This window comes from Caenorhabditis elegans, chromosome III (assembly GCF_000002985.6).
Source record: "Caenorhabditis elegans chromosome III".
NCBI lineage: Eukaryota > Metazoa > Nematoda > Chromadorea > Rhabditida > Rhabditidae > Caenorhabditis > Caenorhabditis elegans.
In genome coordinates this window covers 8,010,560-8,031,186 of record NC_003281.10, presented here as the reverse complement: position 1 = coordinate 8,031,186, position 20,627 = coordinate 8,010,560, and the positions used below count along the sequence as shown (strand labels likewise).

The 20,627-nt window shown below is 36.4% G+C and overlaps 7 protein-coding genes and 1 non-coding gene across 9 annotated transcripts; 6 read left to right on the top strand and 2 right to left on the bottom strand.

Annotated features, from left to right (window-relative positions):
* Positions 1 to 123: 123 nt before the first annotated feature.
* Positions 124 to 1,287, top strand: F44B9.9 (uncharacterized protein; the record flags this gene model as incomplete). Its single annotated transcript, NM_001379820.2, has 7 exons — positions 124 to 335; positions 448 to 523; positions 569 to 672; positions 771 to 891; positions 938 to 1,021; positions 1,068 to 1,179; positions 1,227 to 1,287. The coding sequence occupies 7 exons, from the start codon at positions 124 to 126 to the stop codon at positions 1,280 to 1,282; spliced, it is 765 nt and encodes a 254-aa protein (NP_001367454.1). The 3' UTR covers positions 1,283 to 1,287.
* Positions 1,288 to 1,537: 250 nt separating this feature from the next.
* Positions 1,538 to 3,054, top strand: F44B9.8 (putative replication factor C subunit 5; the record flags this gene model as incomplete). Its single annotated transcript, NM_066349.8, has 5 exons — positions 1,538 to 1,588; positions 1,655 to 1,760; positions 1,811 to 1,985; positions 2,038 to 2,178; positions 2,239 to 3,054. 5 exons carry the CDS (start codon positions 1,538 to 1,540, stop codon positions 2,870 to 2,872), a joined length of 1,107 nt encoding a protein of 368 aa, NP_498750.2. The 3' UTR covers positions 2,873 to 3,054.
* Positions 3,055 to 3,144: 90 nt separating this feature from the next.
* On the top strand, positions 3,145 to 6,002 carry mdt-30 (Glutamine/asparagine-rich protein mdt-30). Its single transcript, NM_066348.7, has 9 exons — positions 3,145 to 3,330; positions 3,674 to 3,833; positions 4,235 to 4,460; positions 4,610 to 4,804; positions 5,094 to 5,227; positions 5,274 to 5,396; positions 5,445 to 5,584; positions 5,637 to 5,748; positions 5,795 to 6,002. The coding sequence occupies exons 1-9, from the start codon at positions 3,150 to 3,152 to the stop codon at positions 5,922 to 5,924; spliced, it is 1,401 nt and encodes a 466-aa protein (NP_498749.1). The 5' UTR covers positions 3,145 to 3,149; the 3' UTR covers positions 5,925 to 6,002.
* On the bottom strand, positions 5,992 to 8,724 carry F44B9.2 (uncharacterized protein; the record flags this gene model as incomplete). The annotated part of the gene is made up of 10 exons (NM_066347.6): positions 5,992 to 6,152; positions 6,203 to 6,300; positions 6,355 to 6,462; positions 6,598 to 6,730; positions 6,783 to 6,962; positions 7,141 to 7,200; positions 7,466 to 7,616; positions 7,660 to 7,755; positions 7,957 to 8,068; positions 8,244 to 8,724. The coding sequence occupies 10 exons, from the start codon at positions 8,722 to 8,724 to the stop codon at positions 6,060 to 6,062; spliced, it is 1,512 nt and encodes a 503-aa protein (NP_498748.1). The 3' UTR covers positions 5,992 to 6,059.
* Positions 8,725 to 10,079: 1,355 nt separating this feature from the next.
* Positions 10,080 to 10,153, top strand: F44B9.11. Its single transcript, NR_052486.1, has one exon. It is a non-coding gene; the product is annotated as an Unclassified non-coding RNA F44B9.11 (non-coding RNA).
* A 160-nt stretch (positions 10,154 to 10,313) lies between these two features.
* lin-36 lies at positions 10,314 to 14,539 on the top strand. The gene is made up of 10 exons (NM_066346.7): positions 10,314 to 10,415; positions 10,472 to 10,570; positions 10,646 to 11,229; positions 11,331 to 11,451; positions 11,527 to 12,065; positions 12,167 to 12,575; positions 12,699 to 13,103; positions 13,170 to 13,627; positions 13,676 to 13,742; positions 13,958 to 14,539. Exons 1-10 carry the CDS (start codon positions 10,317 to 10,319, stop codon positions 14,063 to 14,065), a joined length of 2,889 nt encoding a protein of 962 aa, NP_498747.2. The 5' UTR covers positions 10,314 to 10,316; the 3' UTR covers positions 14,066 to 14,539.
* Positions 14,540 to 14,648: 109 nt separating this feature from the next.
* Positions 14,649 to 17,434, top strand: F44B9.5 (Lipid droplet-regulating VLDL assembly factor AUP1 homolog). Its single transcript, NM_066345.8, has 7 exons — positions 14,649 to 14,773; positions 14,841 to 14,988; positions 15,544 to 15,813; positions 16,155 to 16,341; positions 16,386 to 16,541; positions 16,591 to 16,779; positions 17,200 to 17,434. Exons 1-7 carry the CDS (start codon positions 14,650 to 14,652, stop codon positions 17,296 to 17,298), a joined length of 1,173 nt encoding a protein of 390 aa, NP_498746.1. The 5' UTR covers position 14,649; the 3' UTR covers positions 17,299 to 17,434.
* Positions 17,413 to 20,415, bottom strand: cit-1.2 (Cyclin-T1.2). Of its 2 annotated transcripts, NM_066344.7 has the most exons (7): positions 20,312 to 20,409; positions 19,874 to 19,998; positions 19,412 to 19,674; positions 19,216 to 19,336; positions 18,477 to 19,160; positions 18,166 to 18,393; positions 17,413 to 18,061 (listed from the first exon to the last, which is right to left on the bottom strand). In NM_066344.7, exons 1-7 carry the CDS (start codon positions 20,396 to 20,398, stop codon positions 17,902 to 17,904), a joined length of 1,668 nt encoding a protein of 555 aa, NP_498745.1. In that variant the 5' UTR covers positions 20,399 to 20,409; the 3' UTR covers positions 17,413 to 17,901. The 2 variants fall into 2 exon arrangements, with proteins under 2 accessions (NP_498745.1, NP_001370391.1); NM_001382929.1 differs by having other exon boundaries at positions 17,418 to 18,061; positions 19,412 to 19,998; positions 20,312 to 20,415.
* Positions 20,416 to 20,627: the final 212 nt, after the last annotated feature.

The following is a 20,627-nucleotide window of genomic DNA, read 5'->3' as shown; positions in this document are numbered from 1 at the left end:
ATAAGTAGTTTAGCTTTTACCTAAAGAATACTTTGCCATTTTCAGTCATTTGATAAAAAACCATTCGATGTGCAACAGTTTTGTAAAAAGCATTTACAAGTCAAAGATTGGAAGAAACACGAAATGAGAACTTACTCGAAGACGGAGCTTTTTTGTTTACTTGATATGGTTATTGAACTATTTAAAAAAGAGAAAACACTCGCAGAAATTTCTCCGCCTGTGACAATTGTTGGAGATATTCACGGACAATTCGAAGATCTCGTGAGATTGTTGAATACTCGAAATTCTTCAGAAAATGCCAAGAGTAAGCCGATCTATGGATTTTCCACGAAAAAGTGAGTTTATTTTTCTCGCAAAACAGTACTCTATCCACATTTCAAATGCACATTGACTTTATGATTCTAGTTTTTTAAACTAGATAAATGCTCAATTAAAGTCTTGTTTTAGATGGGTTTTCCTTGGAGATTATGTGGATCGAGGCTATAAATCGTTAGACTGTATATGTCTAGTTTTCTCGCTAAAGGTCATAATTTCCATGCTATTTACATTCCTTATTAACTTATTTCAGATATGCTTTCCCAAACAATACATTCTTTTGCGAGGAAATCACGAAACACGGGCAATCAATTTCAGATATGGATTTAGAGTTTGTTCAGTTGTTGTTTTGAAAATGTGATTGACATTATTTTAGCACGAACTTTTTGGGAGGACTTTGACGCGTATGTAAATTTGAGAAAGTTTCATTTTTACTATTTGATTGAAATTTTCAGTCCAGCAAAGCCAAGCTTCATTCGTAACAATAAGCGTGGACTTTCAGTATGTTTCAATGAAGCCGCTGTAAACGAAACCTGCCGTCTTTTGAATATTTCATTGATAGTTAGAGGACATCAGGTAAACCTGAAATTTATTACAAAAATTATCGAATTTTTTCATCCAGATGATGCCAGCTGGGTTCAAGTTTTTCGCGGATCGAAAGCTTTGTACAATCTTCTCAGCTCCTAGATACATGAATGAAATCGATGTTTGTGCCTATTAGAATTTCTTTAAATATCACTTGTTCCTTTCAGAACAGCGGTGCCGTCATGAAAGTGGCGTCAAACGGGAAAATAAGCATTTCAATCATGAAAAATCCAAACTTTGCAATGAAAATGTTCCTCCTCCAGATGAAGTCACACAATTGTAAGTTTCCGTTTTTATTTTATTTGTATTCCTATTTGCTTTTTCAGCCCTGGATCATCGGAATATGCGTCTCTCCAAGAACTCGAACAACTTGCCCAGCTAGCTCCTCCACCTATGAATATTGATTGATGTCAATAAAATTATTTTTTCAACTTTTTTCCTCCGTTTTTTATTCCAAAATTTTGCAAAATTACATGTGCTTTGCCATCAAGAGTGAAGCTTCTCATATATATATATATATATAAAATGTCAAAATTCTTCAAAGGTTCTGCCAAAAGTAAACTGAATGGGTCTCGCCGCGACCAGTGGACAGCCTCGTGAAATCCTCTCGGAGAACATTTTTGCCGCGAATGTCGCGATGGGCTCTAGAACCGGTTCTCGAGAAGAACATTCTCTGCAATTTTTGAATGTTTGTTATTCCCTTTTTTTATTTTTGCTGCGTTTTGATTATTTTAATTTAATTCTTGAATTTTAGCTAACCAAAATGACTACAACAACAGCTTCAAATTTGCCATGGGTGGAGAAATATCGTCCAAGCAAGTTGGACGAACTTGTCGCACACGAGCAGATTGTAAAAACTTGTGAGTTATTTCCAATTTTCAAATTTTATTTTAACTTCGAGACATTTTAGTGACGAAATTTATTGAAAACCGCACATTGCCTCATCTTCTTTTCTACGGACCACCTGGAACTGGAAAAACGACGACGGTGTTAGCAGCAGCGCGACAAATGTATTCCCCGACGAAAATGGCGTCAATGGTATTGGAATTGAACGCTTCAGATGAACGTGGAATTGATGTTGTGAGGTAAATAGATAAACTATTGATCAGGCGTTTTTAAATTTATAGCAATTTTCAGAAACACCATCGTAAACTTCGCACAAACAAAAGGACTTCAAGCATTTTCGACATCTTCCAACACAGGCACTGTGCCGTTTAAGCTTGTGATTCTTGACGAGGCTGATGCTATGACAAAGGATGCTCAGAATGCATTGAGAAGGTTAGATAAAACTGATTATGAACAAAATATAATCATCCACAATGTAAATATTTATTTCAGAGTGATTGAAAAGTACACGGACAACGTTCGTTTCTGCATCATCTGCAACTACTTGGCATCAATCGTTCCAGCTATTCAATCCCGTTGTACTCGTTTCCGATTCGCTCCCTTAGATCAAAAACTGATTGTTCCCCGGTTGGAATACATTGTGGAGACGGAACAACTGAAAATGACTCCAGATGGAAAAGATGCACTTTTGATTGTTTCAAAAGGTGACATGAGAACTGTCATCAACACACTTCAAAGTACTGCAATGAGTTTCGATACAGTTTCAGAAAATACAGTTTACCAGTGTATTGGACAGCCGACACCGAAAGAAATGAAAGAAGTTGTGAAGACTCTACTGAATGATCCATCGAAAAAATGTATGAATACAATTCAAACGAAATTGTTCGAGAACGGATATGCCCTTCAAGATGTCATCACTCATCTCCACGATTTTGTATTCACTTTGGACATCCCAGATGAAGCAATGTCAGCTATTATCACTGGATTAGGAGAAGTTGAGGAGAATTTGTCAACTGGATGTTCTAATGAAACACAGCTTGCAGCTGTTGTTGCAGCTTTTTTCGAGGCAAAACGTTTGTGTGTGAAAGAGATGAAGAACTTGGAAATTGAAGACATGGAATTTTAAGAGTATTCTATTCTCCTTTGGCTGTCTCGGTGATTCCTATTTTTCACGAAATGAGTAAATTGTTTGATCTCTCAGTATATTTTTATATTTTTTAAGTGACCTCATTTATTATCCTCGATCTGTGAAAAAGTTGACTTTACACTTACATGTATGAATATCCAATAAACTGGTTGCAACTTGATTACTACATTTTAATTTTACTGTGGAGTAAGTTATCGCTCTCTCAATATCAGAATCAGAAACGGAACAATTATGAAATTCCAAAACTTCAGCACCAATGAATCCGAATCAACCCCCAAATTACCCGCCTGGCAACCCAAATCAACCTCCACCATTTCCACCTACACCATATTATCCAATGTATCAAGCTGGAATGCCGATGCCATACATTCCACAGTCTCCTCAATATCCTCAACCGGGGCCTCCAGGCGGTCCACCACCGTTTATGGGAATTCAAAGTGAGGCTTTAGCTGGAAATATCATGCAAAAATAATTCCTCTTGTGGAATTTCACCCAACAGCTGCAATTTTGATATTTGCATTTAAAATAATTGAAATAAAATGTGCAAATCGCGCCTGAAAAACATTTTTCAAGTTTTTCTTGATTATTATATTTATTTGAAGCTAAACCTTTGAAGATATAGATTATCCACATTTTTGCAAAGCTTTCCGTTAGATCGGATCACAGAAAACACTTACAAAGTCAGATTTACATTCTCCTAATCCCATAATATAAATAAGTCCAAATCTCCTTCCCCATAAAAAAAAAAGAACATTTTCTAATCCCCTGAAGCATATTCAGTAAAACAAGAACCAATGTGGAGTCAAGAAAATCGATACGGAATGCAAGCAGGACCATCCGGAATGCCTGGGATGCCTCCTTCAAGTCATCCATATGGATATCCACCGATGCATGGGATGCCACCTGGAATGCCACAAGGAATGCCTCCAATGATGGATCCGTAAGTTTCAGCAATTTTTCCATAATTTCCCAAACACGAAATTTTACTTTTTTACTCCAAAAATATAGTACCAGGTCTCCACAGACACGACAATTTTTGTAAATATTAAAAGTAGTGCGCCTTCAAAGAATACTGTAGTTTCAAACTAATTTCTGCCGAATTTTCCTCAATTTTTCAAAGTTCAAAATTTGAAATAAAAATATATTAGTTTATTTTTAAAAAAATTTGAACACTTTTTTTTACAATTCTTCGCACACATATTTCCTCATTTAACAAAAATGTGTCGTGCCAAGACCGAGTACCGTATTTTTTTTGCAAAAATCACAGAGTTTCGCTTCAGGGATTCTGGAATCTGGCAAAAAAAATTTATTTAGAAAACATTCATAACTGTTTATATTCAGAAACATGCCCGATTTCTCGTCTCCACCAATGCATCATCCGACAACTTCTCTTCTTGCTCAACATCTTTCTTCTGCTCCACTTCCACCAGCTCCGCCACAACAACAATCCCATCTCAGTCAACTTCTTCAACAACCAACAACGTATTCTACAGCCACTAATCCTCATGCTGCACCAACTCAAACAATTGCTCGGAGACCGGATAATGAAGCAAGAAATGCTCAATTGGTGAGTTATAAAACTTGAAATTTAATTCTGACAGCAAGAGCTTAATTTTATGATTTTTGAATTTAATAATTTTTCTGATCACGCCATAGTTTTGTTCAGAAATTTAAGAATCTAAATTCTGAATCGAAATATCTAAAATCGTTTAACAGCAGGAGCAAGAACTGGCTGCACGGCAACAACAACAGCAAGAGTACATGCTTCAACAACATCAGCAACAACAACAAAACAGAGCTGGACAACTTCAAGCCGAACAAGCCTTTGCGAATCCACCAACAGTTTCAATTCCACCACAAACTGGTCATCCACCACAACAAACATCTGCTTCTTCACAGCAAAGAGCCCAGGTTTGTGGAAATAATCATTTGATAAATACGAATTTGATTAAAAAAATATTGTATTTAATCTTCTGAAATTAGTTTGAGTCTATATTAAATTTTATTAAATTTATTTTGTTCCGTGGAAACTACTTCAAAGTCGAATTTTATCCCCCACAACATGCAATTTTCCACCAAAACACGCTTTGAATACAAATTATAGACCATTTTGTTCTGTAGTGTGCAAGTTATTGAATGAAGTCGAGCATTCACTCTGTGCACATTTATTTAGTGTTAGAATTTTATTATCTTATTTCAGGAGACGATGGCTCAGCAAACAGAACCACAATCACACATCCGTGAGTCGCCGCAAAAAGAAACTAATTTAGAAAAGTATTCAACGGGAGAATTGTGTTTATATGGAAGAGAGTTGGTTAATGATCTCAATGTCAAGTAAGTAATTAATCATAAGATATATCATTTGATACATTATTTGCAGAACATCATATTTATCAACGATACTCAAAAAAGTAATGGAACGGAAGCCATTGAATCAAGGAGAAAATCCGAATGATTTGGCTGATCAGTGTAAAAACGCTTTGCAGAGAATGAGTGACATTCGGTTAGTTGATATTGTACCTATTCCAGTCATAATTATCTTTTTTTTCAGACAAATAATTGAAAAACGCCGTGAACCCACATGGAAACGAATGACTGGTGAAGACTACATTGAATTGATGCTTGATGACTCAGAATTGAAAAAACCGATGGATGAAGAACGACAGAAAAGAAGAGCAGAGCTGGAGCAAAGTAATTTTCTCTCTTACTTTTCAAAGTTACAACAATTTGAATAATTTTCCAGGATTCGCGATTGTAATCTCTAAAACACCACCAGTAGAAGGACATATATGGTATCAGGGAAAATGGATTTCCGAAGAGCTTCACAAGAAATATATGCAGTTTGAGGCAAATAAGTGAGTACATAATTTTTTGTAATTTCAAATCCTCTCTAACTTCCAGAGAAATCGTTAAAAACTTGGCGGCTGAACTGAAAGCGTTGGCATGGAAAATCGATGTTACCAGTCCGGGACATTTGAAGAAAGTGGATCAGACGAAGATTTCTAAAAAGAAAACCGATGATCAAGTCTAGTAGACAATATATAATTATTTTTTTAATTCATTAATTTATCTTCTTAAAATGTCATGTAAAATTGATTGAAGTTGTGAAGTTTTTATTTTTACAAACAGGGCAAATTGAAAAAAATATGATTAAAAATTAAGGAGTTTATCGAAGGGAACGGAAAGAATATCTCTGGAGACGAACTGCATTTTTCAATGGAATTGCCAAAAGTCCCCAACATGCTGTGAAATGGCGGACCTGGAAAACATTTTCAGAAAAATGAATTTGGATAAACTTTTACAACTCACAAAAGCTTCAGTAATGGCCACATTTTTCTCTGATACCCAACGCATTGTGTCAACTAACTGGATACTTGCAGAGAACCGATTAGATACGAATAGGCGACCTAAAAATGTCAAAATTGTACATTTCCGAAAAATGATGATCCAGAAAATTTTACCAGCTTCATCCTTTGCCAAAGCTCCAGGACGTTCACAAATTGCCATTCGCTTTCTATCTACAATTCGAGATTCCCGTACAGAAACCAGTAGAACATAATTTCGACGGCCTAGAAATTACTAGTTTTATTTCTCGTCACAAGGGCTTGTTGTTGAGCCGCTGTTGATAAATATTTAAAATTATGTTCTGCATTATCTGGGCTGCTTGGTTAAATAATAAACTCTAAACATATGAAAGGGCCTACCTTCTACAACGAGAAGCTGAGTAATTGGTCCAATTGTTGCAAAGGCTAGCATATCGATGTAAGCTTCTGATAATTTATATTCCAACTCAGTCCATTGTCCAATTGGAGTCAGTTCGTAGATACCAGAGAATATCTAAATAATGTCAAACTTAAGGATATAAAGAACCCTCTTTCGTATAACAAACCTCTCCACAAACACAAAGATATAAATGATCATTATGTGCAATACTCAGACGTTCTCTTAAAATTGTACATTCTGCCAACCAAGAAGGGCATTCAATTTTTGCAACATATTCCAATTGGCAAGTAAACTTTATCACATGACGGGACCAATGATTTTCAGCATTTTTTGCATCAGCAAGCACCTGAATATTAAGATGTTTTTGATTGTTTTTTTGTTGCTTATTTTGTTCTCATAATGTGTGCTCGGAATTTCCAGAAACTTTTAGTTTGCCAAATTGACAATAATTGATAGCAAGAACGTTACCTACCATTTGCAAAATTGGCAACTGTGTCAAATTTTGGGCAAAAACTGAAACCTACCAAAATATGTTCCTTATGATAAACTGGACTCCATAGTTTACGGAAATCTGCTGGGTTGATCTGTAATTAGGAATTTAATTTATCTGATAGACAAGGTTCTCATTTTTGAGAAATTACATATCGAAGACGAAATCCTGATATTTGTTAACTAGTTTTTAATGTCTGTTTACCTTCCAGAACATCAAATTCAAGATCTGGAAACTTAATAATGTTTGGAATTAGCTCACTATTACTGTAGGATTGCAGAATTCCTCGAAGATTATTTTGTAATGACCTTATCCTTATAGAAACTATGTGAATTTTACAAAACCATAAAAAATACTACCTTAGCCAGAACATCTCCTTCCAAATTGAATAATAGAATTCCAACACGCTCATCTGTTACTAAGACTTGTCCAGTTGGAAGTACAAGTGTTCCTGTGATTTCTTCCAAAATCCCTTCCCCAATCAATACAGATTCGACATTTTTGGGAAGACTGTAAATCATGAACTCTACCAAAGACATTTGTTTGAACAAACCCTCCACTCGGTAATTCTGATATCTCTGGAACTTGAGAATGATCTTCAATTGTCTTCTGGAACACTCTTGGGGCATCTGCGGCGAGCTCGGCCAATCTTGAAAATGACTTTTTCTTGCTATCTAAACAACTTTGAAAACGTTTTACACAATCTTGTCAAACTTCTTTAAAGTTAGAGGAATGGTTGGAACTCAAGCTTAGGCTATAAGATAGCTATACCTGATTTTTTTCTCTTCAAAATTACTAAAATTGAAAAGTTCATTAAACTGTCTTGTTGCTTGTCAAACAAACAACTTACTCCTTTGCAACGAATTTAGTATTTTCAGCAACTTGTTTTGATTTTTTATCGAAATCCTCTAGAATATCATTTGCCTCTCGGATGGCGGTGTTGAATTTTCGCTCACATTCACCTGAAAATTGAAAATTAGAATTCTGTTTGGAAGATGGGAAAAATAAATTAATGAATCGAATTAACGAGAAGCCAATTTTGTAACCATGTAAACGGTTTTCATTACGGACAGCTTTCGCATGACTGATCTCCGAAGAAATAATATTAATAAAGAGTAATTTCTTTATAACACTTACTGATATCAAAACTCATGCTGTTATCATCAACTGAATTTGGAGTTTTTGGATCCAACTTTGCGGAGAGTTGATCATTTTGTTGTTGATCTTTAATCTCATTTTCTTTTTCCACTATTACATTCTGCTTAGCCTCAACTTCTGGTTCGGGTTCTGGAACTGGTTCTGGTGCAAGTGCAGCTAAAATTAAAGCTGGAATATCCTGAGCAGGAGCTGCATCTGGAACTGTTGAAAGCACCATTGGAGTTATCTGTGGGGCTAATGGAGCAGCTGGAGGAGTTGGTGGTGGAGCACTGATTGTGACTTCAGGTGGTCCATTTGATACAGAAATAGTTTCAACTGATTTTAGAATTGGTTTATCAAATGCATCACTCAATACAGGTGCAGCTTCAATGATAGTTGCTGGAGTTGTTGGAGATGTTGGAACTGATGATTGAGCTGTATCTTCACGAATCCAAACTATATCATCTTCATCGTCAGCCATCTAAAAATAGAAATTGTACTGAGTTTTGATGCTTCATAAAGTAGAAAAAGTATGCGAGATTGGTTTTATTCAAAAAAAACTCTTGTAGTAGTAGTGATATGGATGGCATGTTGGTTGTTTTGTTGGCAATAGAGAAATTGGCAGAACGACGGAAGAGGGTTTAGAGGCCATTTTTACACTGTTTTGAGCCCGCCTGAGTGAGCATTAAACACTGAATAGTGTGTAAGATGAAGATACGCAGAGTTGCACACGGACTTGATCAGTGAAATCGGGGGAGGAGAAGGAAGGGATCCGAGAGATTTTAGACTTGAGAAGTGAAGATAGGTTTTTGGAAAATTGACACCTGGAAATTTAAGATTCATGCATGAACATTTACGCGAGCTACAATTTATTGTAACTTGATTAAACCATGAAACAATTTTTTTACAAATGCTTCCCTAGAGAGGCCGGATATTAAAAGTACAGATGGCAGAAAACTTTCATTTGTGTGAGTACGGTAGTCTGATTGTTTGTTATTGAGTTTAAGAATTTTTCACTATTTGTTTTTTAATGTGTTTCTTGTCTTTGGGGGTTTAAGTCGACTCCCAATAAGAAGTTATACCGTAATCGCTTTTATGAAGAGATGTCTAATGACTTGTCATCTTTGAAATCTTTTGCTCGTGCTAAGTATTGTATTCAGACGAATAATACATTATAATTTTCGAAAAATGTAATCACTTCACAAGCCAGGGCAAGAATTGCGCTTCTGTATGAGCTGTCACCAGATTATGATTTTTAATTGTGTACGGAAGAAAAATTGAGAGCATCTTAAGAGGAAGATGCATCTTCTGAAATAATTTTTCTAAATAAAAATCAGAATTATTTTTCAGCATTCCACCCAGATTACGTGTCTGTTATAATCGTTTCTGGAAGACATTCTATTAGATACCGTACCCCGAAAACTAGAAATCCTATTTCTAGTTTTCGGGGTACGGTATCTAATAGAATATGAGTACCTGAGTAAACATCACTTACTATACGCATATGTTTGCTCAAGCTTCTACTATACCTGAACCTAGAGAAAACTGTCTTCCGTTCGATTTAATTTGGCAACGAAATGTTCCAAGCTTATGATGTTCCCGTTGTAATTAATTAATTCCCCTGCTTTAAATCACTTATTGTTAACGAATATGTACTTCTCAAACTCCTGGTGTTATCTCCGTGGTATTTTGGATAAATTGGTGTCAATCATTTATACAAATGACCTGTCTCCATATTGATATCATCAATTCAACGTCCCTCCAGTTCCAAGTCGCTTGTTCGGCGAGAGAGCGTAGCAAACGGAGAGACGTCATAGAAAAAGTACGCAACCGCGCGTGGCGGTGTTTGCGTACATCAGATGAGTGGGAGCCAGAATTGTACAAAAATTGGCCGGACAATTATCGATTTTTACACTTTCGACTCATTTTTCACTTATTATCAATGTTTTTCGTTATTATTTGTATCTCTTGAGCGTTTTAAACAATTAAATTCACTGTATTTTCTGTTTTTGTGCTCAAAATGTGTAGAATTTGCAAAAGAAAGGCTTTTCCAAAAATATTTGATTGCAGGAAATGTCGGAAGAATTGCTGAGTACTAGACCCAGTAAAAGGGATTATAATGATATTGAAGAACCAGAAGACTCACACGTGACGGTGCACTCAGTTGAACAGGTATGGTGATAATTGAGAAACATTCTCGCCGCTTATGAATATCAATGCATTTTTAGGATTCACAGCATTCTGGTGAAGAATCCTCAACTGTAGACGCATTGCAGGAAACTGAGGGTGATGTTGACGTAATAGGAGAAGATGAGGACGAACACGATGTACGTTTACATTTTCATTCTCGTATTAATGCATGTGCCCATTGGCCGGAATAGAATACATCATTTTATTTTCAGATTCCCGTAATGCCAACTGTCACATCAAGTGGTGAAGTTCTTGATGAAAGCCAAGTCACTCCAACTAAACAAGCTTCGTCGTCACAACCAAGAGAAGAAATTATCCACGGCAAAGGCGAAAGTGTCTACTCCAGTTTTCCGTGCCAAGTTATTCCGGAGACTTTAAGCCGAATGACACGAACTCCGCCAGATGGAGAGCATTTAGAAGTGTACCGGATGTCAAATGGGAGACTGAGAATATATGTTGTTGATCATTTCAAGAAGTTTTCTCCATACTCCAATTTGACTCATAAGCCATGTACAGTTTGTAATCGAGTAATGAAATCGGGAGAGATGCATCTAAACTTCCCAGCAGACTTGGATAGGCGCAGAATTTGGGCAAATTTGCTTGGATTCAAATACAAAGATATTCTTCGCAGTAAAATGGGTCCTGTATCGTTTTCAATTGCTGCCGGTCCAATTTGTACTGAGCACTTCGCCGAGGAGTGCTTCAGGAATCACAATTTCAACAAATCTGCCATCGAAGCTTTTGGAGTTCCTGTTGCTATTTCACCAGACGTTAAGACGACACCGAGTAAAAAAAGGTAAGAAGAAAAGCTGGTTCTGCTCGAAACGAAAAAGCTTGTGAATGAATATGTTAGCTCGATTTTTGGCTAAAACATCCTCTTTCACGATTTTATAAAAGTTCCAGAGTGCCATGGGTCTGTACCGTATGTGAGTTCCACTCGTGCAGTGTTGTCGAGCTTCAGACACATCTTCTCAATCACACGGAGGAAATGCTCAAGAAAAAAGATAATGTTTTGGATGTAAGTTCAAGCTTTTTAGTTAATACTCTTATTTTATCACATAATTCTTATAACAAAAATTAATATTTTTCACAGGTCCCAGAAGCTGGCTTCATGTGCCCATTCTGTAGAAAATGCACATATGGTTACAAGACAATATCTGGATATCGTCGTCACTTGAATGCTGGCCCCATTCATCATTGTCATCTTCGTAGAATATATGAATTCGCTAAAATGAACTGCCGCGCTACTGAGTTGGATCCAGCGGAAAGCTGGGATAACTGGACTCGTCGCAACGTTTATGTGGCATATCACGGCTGTGAACCACCAGCAAATGAAATCGTACTCACACCTTCACCAACGAAAAAAGCCTACGTGCAAAATCCAGAAGAGCGTACGAAAATGGTTCACGATGAAGAGAAGAGAAAGAAGGCAGTGAGGACATTATCGTTTGTTGGAAAAGAAGGTGGTACAAGTGTGAATGATCTGAACGTAATGCAGCGACAAGTGTTTCTGCAATTGAGAAGAGAAGCAGAGATTAATACAAAAGCAGAAGAATCGGCTCAAGGAACGAAGGAGCAAGAGAGCAGTCAGAAAAAACATGCAGAAGAAGAGTCAGACGATGTTTCTGAACTGTAAGTTTTGTCAAAAAATGTTCGAGTTAGAGAACATCCTGCGTAACGAAATTTAAAAAATCTTACTAAATGGAAATCAAAGAAGCAATTAAATTTTTTAGAACTTCCCATCAGTCTCCACAAGCTCCAATGGGATCTGGTGAACGACGTAAAGCAACACGTCTCGCAACTTCCGCTACAAATTCACCAATCAAGAAGGTGGCAAAACACGAAGTTCCTGCTACAGCTCCATCAACTCCAGCTAAGAAACGGAAAATTTCACACGAAGAAGAACACGATCCAACTCCTGAAAGTGTAGAGAGAGAACCAACAGTTTCACCAAATGATCCACGTGAACGTCTTCGTTTGAAGGAACGAGATGAACAATTTGCCAAAATGGTTCAGAAAAGATCTCAGCAAGTTAAGCGATTGATCAATGCCAAACAATTCAAGAAACAAGAAGCAGCAACGAAGAAGCCGAGAAAGGCCTTGGCTTATAATTTGGCCAAAGGGATCGCTGCTACTTCTTCGGTGAGTTTTATTTACTGAATTTATTAAATAATAGATTAGAACTTAATTTGTAACTTTTGAAATTCCTCTTTTACTTTGTAGCATGTTGAAATTCGAATTACTAGGATAATGTTTTTTATTCAGACGGAGCCAGAAGACAAAGTGACATCTTCGGAGCAGACACCAGAACCGACAACAAGTCAAAAATTTATCGCCAGAAATACACGATCGAAAACTAAGGAGAGTGCTGTTCAAAAAGTTGAAAAACCAGCAACTCCTGTCGCAAAACCGGCACCAGTAGAAAAAGAGCCGGAAGAACGCCCTCTAAAATCAATGCTCGCGAGATCTTTTGTTGCTGGAGTTCGTCCTTCGATGGCTAAATATCAGATTCCATTAGAATCGTTCACAGCTACTGCATCACTTGGTGGAGGACGTTCATTATCTTCTGGAGTCATATCAAGACCACCAACTTCATCCTCTCCTGGCGGGATCTTTTCTCAAAGAGTTATGGGAGCTGTTGCACAAGAAAAAGGGCCTGCTAAGAGACCGGTAAGTTTAATATATTAGAATTATTTATTAGGAGACTTTGATATTTTTTCTAATTTATTGCTTCAGAGTGTGCTCTCCCGAAGACCACTGATCCTTTCACCACGAAAAAAAACATCAACTCCACGACCAACACTCTCCCATCACGAGTCATCGCCAAACTTCTCAGCATCTTCTCCGGTGGTTGTTTCTGATGAGTATCTGATTCCAGCAACGGATATGGAAGTTGAAATGGTCGAAGAAGTCATTGATTCTATGGGAAACTCATCGTCTGAAGATGTTGCCACTTCTTCAACATCTTCCGAGAGGCAACCGATGCTTACGCTGGCAGAGGCTCTTGAGATGGATGGTTCAAGTGGAACAGTTAAAGATCAAGATATGGAAGAAATCTCAAAAGAAATGATGAAAGATGCTCATTACTACAGAGCAATGGAAGACGCTATCAAATGTCGCACCGTGACGAAAATGCGCGCTGACATGAGACTTTCCCGTCATTGCATCCGGCAAATTGAAGCTGCGAGAGCCAGGTGAGCCCATGGGAGGTCTACTTTGATAAATCGTTTAATTTTTTGCAGAGCTCGTCTGTTTGGCGAAAGGACTGAAGATTATCAAATTTTCTACTCTAACGATGGAGCACAAGTGGTATGTTTTTATTAGTTTCAATTCTGAATTTTAGTAACAATTTTCGTTTTTTAAAAGATTTTATTTATGTTGTTCTCAATTTGAAACCATTTGCTTTGAAAAAATTCCGATTGAAACATCAAAAATCACTGATCACAACACAATTTATTTTAAAAACATGTTTTCTCCGCTATTTGGCGTTATCAATCAGTTTGTTTCATTCTTATGATTTTCAGCTCACCAAAAAAGATCCAAAATGGCGTGAACTTCAACAACAACAACAACAACAACAACAGCAGCAAGAACAATTTCCAGGACAAGGATCATCGGATTCTCAACAATAATTATTTTTAATTATCAAAGAAAGTGCCTCAAAATTCAAGATTCAAAAGTCAATTGTCCTTTCGAGGATCGCCCCACATTTCTTTCATGTGAACTATCTCTGTTTTATATCCACAGAAGTTATCCCATTTTACTTTCATTCGAAATTCTTGAAATCTGATAAAAACTCCGACTAGGATAGATTTTCGTCTAGATTTTTAGGATTTTCACATTTACTTTTTTCCCATTTTTTACCCCCCCTCCCCCCTATAATTTACTTTCCAAAATTAATAGTTTGTTTTACTTTCCATAAGCCCCCGCCCCCTCCCCAAAAACCACACTTTTTCTATCATAAATTAATCTGAATTATTCACAAAAAATGAGCCAAAGTCTATTTAAACGTTTCCCTAGTTTTCAATTACATTCAAGTTTGAAAGATATGTGCGTTTGTGTGCCAAATATGACTAAAAGTCAATAAATAAATGATTTTGCTTGGTAGGTTTTTGAAAAGAGTTTTCAGATTATTTTTTCTATAGGCTACCTGATTATCCATAACATTATATTTTGAAAAAACCATGAAAAATTTAAAAAAATCCTAAAATTTAGAATGGCATCACCAGAAGCATCGTCTTCTGGAAATACAGAAGATCTTCGTATCGAAGATTTATTCCATCAAAAACGAAATGAAGATACGATTGCTAAAATATTTTCGATTATTTATGCTCCAGTTGGTGAGATTTTTTTCAAATTTTTTGACACATTCCAAAAAGTAAAAGTTTTAAAAAATCAAAATTTCAGGTTTAATTATTCTTTTAATTCGTGTTTTCCTCGGTTTCCACACATTTATTGTTGCATGTCTACTCAGAAAATCTGCTGCTTTGAGAATGCACACTCTTCGAATTATGTGCTCAATTCTCGGAATTGTCGTTGAAAAATCTGGTCACAGGTTTGTGATTTTTTTTTTGAAAAATATTTGATATCTCCAAAAAAATAGAAACAAGTTACTGAAAAATTGGAAGCTTGCCGTATTGCCCAGGCGCAAATTTTTTTGCGACTTCTGTCCCAAAAGTGAGGTACCTGGTCTCGAAATGACAATTTTTTTGTTAAATACAAAAACATGTGCGCCTTTAAAGAGTACGGTAGCTTTAAAATTTCGTTACTGTGGATTCATTGATTTTTCATAGTTTTTCTTACGATTTTTGTTAAAATCAATGTGTTTTAAGTGTTATTTTAGTTTTAAAAATTTATTTTAACGAAAAAACTTTGAAAAATTGATTTCAAAAATTCCGCAGCAACAAAAGTTCCATATATCCATTTATATTTTACAAAAAAAAAGTTTTTCAAGACCCGGGTGCTGTACTTTTTTTGCAAAATGAAATTCGGTAATTTTTAGTGTATCTAAAAAAAATTAAAAAAAAAAGGTCACTAACTATTCCTTAAAATGTTTTTTGCTTGCCGAGATATTCACAACTTCTTAGTATTAAAAAAAAAAGATTTTCAGAGATGAATCAGCTCGAGTTTTGTGCGCCAATCATGTATCAATTCTTGATCATTTAGCAGTTGATATTCTTACTCCATGCCTTCTTCCATCTGTTTGGGATATTCCATCGATTATTAGATGGTGTTTTGGATATGTAGATTTGGGAGCAACACGTGGAAGAGATCAACTTGTCAGTAGAGCCAAACAACTACTCACCAGAGAACAAATGCCACTTCTCGCATTTCCAGAAGGAATTATTACTAGTGGAGAAAAGGCATTGATCAAGTTTAAGTATGTCATTTGAACTTTCCAAATATTTTGTGATTTCGATTTCAAGATTTTTCAGCTAAAAATATGGTTTGTCACTACAAATTTGTGAAAAAAAATCTAAAAATCTTTTTACGCATTTTCATCAATTTTTCATAGTTTTTTTCATAAAATATAAAATTCACATTTTTAATGAAAAACTATGCAAAATCGATGAAAATTCAGCATAAATTAGGATTTTAAATTACAGTACTCTTTAAAGGCGCACACTTTTTGTCGGATAAAGAATTGTCATGTCAAGACCGGGTACCGTAGTTTTGGCGCAAAAATCATGAATCTCGAACCCAAATCTACTAAATTTTCAGTACTTGGTGTTTCGAGGTGTCTTCAGTAGTTCAACCCGTCTCAGTGCGTGTGTGGCGTCCGTATCCTTGGAAAGTTTCAGTTTCAGTATTGGGTTCTTCATGGTGGACTGATCTTTTCTATTTCTTTGCACTTCCGTTTACTGTTATCACTGTCGAATATCTTCCGAAAATGGAAAGACGAGAGAATGTAAAGAAAAATTGGAATTTCCAAATAAAAACAATTATTTCTAGGAATCACTCGAAGAATTCACCGCCCGAGTTGCCGAAACGTTGGCTGGAAATTTGAAGATTGCAGTGTCAAAGTTTGGAATTTCGGACGCAACAGAAGCAGCAAAACGGCTTAGAACAGATAGAGAACGTGCGAAAAAAGTTGTCGTTAGAGAGAAGGTATTTGTTTCCAATAATTTGTTTTCTTTAAAAAATGAAAATTTTCAAGACTTCACCTAGACTTGCGGATCCTCGTCAAATGGACGAATGTGCAATGAGAATCAAACAATCATTTCCATCATTCCATTTATCTGCAATTCGACGTGATTTGGAGAAAACTCGTAGTCAAACTACAACTGTTAATAATTTGAAAGCTGGTAAAATTTCATCATCAGCATCGGATGGTCAAACTGGAAAGGTTAGGAACTACAAATTCGATGAATTGCCCAGAAATACTGAGATTTTTAAGCCTAAGACTACTGTACCCGGTCTCAACACGACAATTTTTTGTAAAATACAAACCGCCGTGTGTCTTTAAAGAGAACTGTAATTTAAAACTTTCGTAGCTGACAGAATTTTCATCGATTTTCAGTTGTTCGACACAAATACATTCATTTATTGGAAAAACTAAATTAAAACAATAAAAAACATAAATTTTAATAAATCGTGAGAGTAAATATGACAAATCGATGAAAATACCTCAGCTACCAAAAGGTTGAAACTACAGTACTCTCTAAAGGCGCACATCCGTTTTGTATTTAGCAAAAACTGTTGTGTCGAACCCAGGTATCGTAGTTTTGACATTAAATATGAAGAATATCTAAATAACAATTTTCAGGTTACATTGGACGCTGGTACGTGGCGTGGAGTATTCGACAATCGAAAATGGCAGATGATCGAAGTTAATCGCCAAAAATACATGAACCGCGATTCTTAAATTTTCAAATTAGATTATTCGATTTTTCTTTGGATTTTAAAACCTTTTAGTCATCATGCCTTGTCATTTCCTTTGCCTGTTCGATTAATTTATTGCATATGCTTTGTCTATTAATGAAAAAAAAACGTTTATTATTATACAAAGTAGAGTTTACAAGTATATATATATATATAAGGAAACGAAGTCTGAAACATCGAAAAGCGGGAAGAGTCAAGATAGATAAAGACTTTTTTTGTATTTTTTTAGTTTATCCCGTAGATTTAGTTGCCAAAAAAGGAAAATAATACCGTTGAAACAAATCAAATGAAAAATAAGGAAGACAGTGAAACTGATAAAAAACGAAACGAGAGGATCGAGATCATTATTTGATAAGATAGAAATATGAAAAGAAAGAAAAAAAGGTGAGAATAGTATCTAAAAGTCGACAACAAGAGTGGAAACCGGTGAGAACGAGGAAGGACAAGAGAAGGAAAAAGGAAAAAAAATGAAGAGGAAAAAAGAAACATTGAATAAAAATGCGGAAAGAAAACCTACTGTACATCAGGAATTGAACCCAAATAAAGAGCAAAGTAGAAGAAACGGAAATAACAGTGAGGGAAGCTCTTAAACGAGCTCCCCTTCCTCCATCTCATCCAGCCGGGGTGGCAAGATTGGCGGCGGTGGAGGTGGCGGCAGTAGTATCTGTGATACAGGTGGGGAAGGCTCATCAGGAGGTGATATTTGTTGCGTTGATGACATCGTATGTCGAGAATCGGCCGGATTTCTGCAACTGAGGAAAGATTATATTAATCATTTTCCAAGCTAACTCCAAGTCGTCTTTCAATTAACTTGTTAAAACTGATAAGTGTTGCTTTTAATTTAACTTACCGTTGATACTCCATACACATTTTTTGATATGTGGAAGGTTGGGCAGATACCGACATGAGAGGAGGCGGAGCGACTTGATTTAACATCATTTCGTTTACTCCTCGAGCATATGTTGAAATGTTTTGCTGGTGCGTCGTTTGCGAAAAATGATCATTGTGCATAGTAGCTATGGTTGTTGATGACGAAGCAACGAAACTCATCTTGTAATCGATCCTTGGTTTTTTCGAACTGAAAAAGTTTAGTATTATACATTTTAGACTTTTCAGATCTGTTGAGGTATGTTCATGGAGGGAAAACATTATCAAGCGTACCTATTCGTCTCTTCGTACATCATTGACCTTTTCGCTGATCGAGAATCTTCGTTGTATGGCTTCTGATGTTGGTGTGCCGATAGACCGGATGAGGACCTATTCTGATGATTGCTATTGTTTGAAGCTGATGAAGACGTAGAATGGTGGTGAAGAGGATGAGAACTGCTGCTGGGACGGTGTCCGTTACGATGAATTTTCTGCTGAGCAGCTTCTTTCATCCTTTGTTCCATCAACTCTTGCTCGACTACCTTCTGATTCTTTACATCTGGCAGGAAACTCGGTCGCGTTGAAGGCGAATCAGAAGAATTGGAAAGTGGCTTCGGTCGGCCTTTATATGACTCCAAATCGATTTTCTTGAGATTAGACGACGATCCAGAAGGTGTTACTGTAGATGAGACTTGTGGCGGCATTCCGACAATTTTAACCTTTCCGAGTGGATCAATCTTTTTAAGAGACCCAATGTGGAATTGTGGATTTCGGCTGAAGATATCTAGGAATTCCTTAGTCATGGCCTCAACTTCTTCACGAGTCATTGACTGATCTTCTAGTCGGTACCACCTATCAGATAACTCAAATGGAACGATATCGTCCATGTTGATGTTATGAAAGAAGGCAGCTATGTTTACGCAAGCAGTTGCTATTGAAGCACATGAGTATCGCACACTCCAGTCGGTGATTATTAATCTGAAAAATTATATTAGTTGTAATAGTTGGCTCAAGTCAATTAAAGAAAACTTACACATCAGTGGCCATGTAATATGCAGTTTTCACCATATCCTTGTATACATTTCTACCTTTCTCGACATCGCGCATTAATTTTAGAACATACTGATGAGGTAGATCTACATTGATATCGAAGGCTGAAAATACAAAATGAAAAAATACTATTTTTTAATAGAAAAGTCAGTTCGGAAGGATATTGATAAAGAACTTACAAATGGTTTTGAGAAGTACATCCTCTATTAACGTGACGACATTACACTGATCTAAGAAGTGTTGCTCTGATTGAAACTGCTTATTGTGTGGATATTTGAACTGCCACAGTTGTGTAACCACATATTTCAGCTTCTTGGGTGCATCTTCGTTCTTTCCTGCCAAAAAGACACATGCTGCCGCCACGTCTCGGAAATCACACCGTTTGAGCGAGTGAACGTTGAAGAATCGGTTAAACAGAGTTGCCGCCACTCCACTCAGACCGCTGGAATATATCGCAGTGCTCGATGAGGAGAGAATCAAGACATTGTCTCGAAAAGATTAGGAAGCGAAAGAAATGATCACAAGAGATGGCGTTTTTATGAATTGTAAAACTATATGAACCCATCTAAATCCTAAATTTTACAATTCGCCTCACTTGAAATTCACTCGATTCTAAATCTTTATCCTATCACTGCACTCACTGCTCTCCTTTGCCATGTGTCAATTGCATGGCAATGTCAAAGATGAAGACTCCTCCTTGTTGTCGTTTTGACAGCTCCTCCTCGTATGTCATTCCTTCTCGTCGACTTGGAGTGTCCGCCAACATCTAAAAATTAAACATTTGAACACTGAACGGTATTATCGATTAGGTCCCAATAATGCTGGAAAATTTTGAACAACCATCAGTGAATTTTTTTTAGTGTTGCTCGTTTTCAAATGTTCCCCGATTGGTGGAATCTCCTAAAATTCTAATGTCAGCATGTACTAAATACAATTCGATGAAAATATATGTTAGAGTTTTTATGTACGAGCACAAGGACCCGGAAAATTATTTTACGAAAAACCACCAAAAATTTACTTTTTCTGGATAATTGGGAAATTTTTTACCAATAAATTGGAAAAATAAAAAGAAAACATACATCTTGCTTTTTTCGGAGCCAAGGATGAATCATTCTGCCATATCTGGACCCATTCTTCTCTGCGATCAATTTGTTCGAATTCGACATACTGATCAATGCTGAAAAAAATATATAAAAAAGAATATCAAATGTTCACGACGAAACACGATAAAAACAATAAATAGATACAAATAATCGATGAATGAAATGGAATTGCTGAGGGAGGAGAAGGAGGAATAAGCGACGGGACAGCGTCCAAAAATCGATATTACCTAGGAAAGACAAAAATTCGTAGTGGCCATTTACAGAATTATCTCCTGGCAATATCCGGTCAGGA

Bases quoted from the DNA above. Each gene is read 5' to 3' on its own strand.
- mdt-30 (NM_066348.7), top strand. From the start codon at position 3,150: ATGAATCCGAATCAACCCCCAAATTACCCGCCTGGCAACCCAAATCAA. The intron at 5,397-5,444 runs GTTAGTTGATAT...CTTTTTTTTCAG, and splicing joins CAGAGAATGAGTGACATTCG to ACAAATAATTGAAAAACGCC. The intron at 5,749-5,794 runs GTGAGTACATAA...TCTAACTTCCAG, and splicing joins ATGCAGTTTGAGGCAAATAA to AGAAATCGTTAAAAACTTGG.
- lin-36 (NM_066346.7), top strand. From the start codon at position 10,317: ATGTCGGAAGAATTGCTGAGTACTAGACCCAGTAAAAGGGATTATAAT. The intron at 11,452-11,526 runs GTAAGTTCAAGC...TATTTTTCACAG, and splicing joins AAAAAGATAATGTTTTGGAT to GTCCCAGAAGCTGGCTTCAT. The intron at 12,576-12,698 runs GTGAGTTTTATT...TTTTTTATTCAG, and splicing joins GGATCGCTGCTACTTCTTCG to ACGGAGCCAGAAGACAAAGT.
- F44B9.5 (NM_066345.8), top strand. From the start codon at position 14,650: ATGGCATCACCAGAAGCATCGTCTTCTGGAAATACAGAAGATCTTCGT. The intron at 14,774-14,840 runs GTGAGATTTTTT...TCAAAATTTCAG, and splicing joins GATTATTTATGCTCCAGTTG to GTTTAATTATTCTTTTAATT. The intron at 15,814-16,154 runs GTATGTCATTTG...CTAAATTTTCAG, and splicing joins AAGGCATTGATCAAGTTTAA to TACTTGGTGTTTCGAGGTGT.
- cit-1.2 (NM_066344.7), bottom strand. From the start codon at position 20,398: ATGTCGAATTCGAACAAATTGATCGCAGAGAAGAATGGGTCCAGATAT. The intron at 19,675-19,873 runs GTGAGTGCAGTG...GATATATTCCAG, and splicing joins ACACATGGCAAAGGAGAGCA to CGGTCTGAGTGGAGTGGCGG. The intron at 18,394-18,476 runs GTACGCTTGATA...AAACTTTTTCAG, and splicing joins ATGTACGAAGAGACGAATAG to TTCGAAAAAACCAAGGATCG.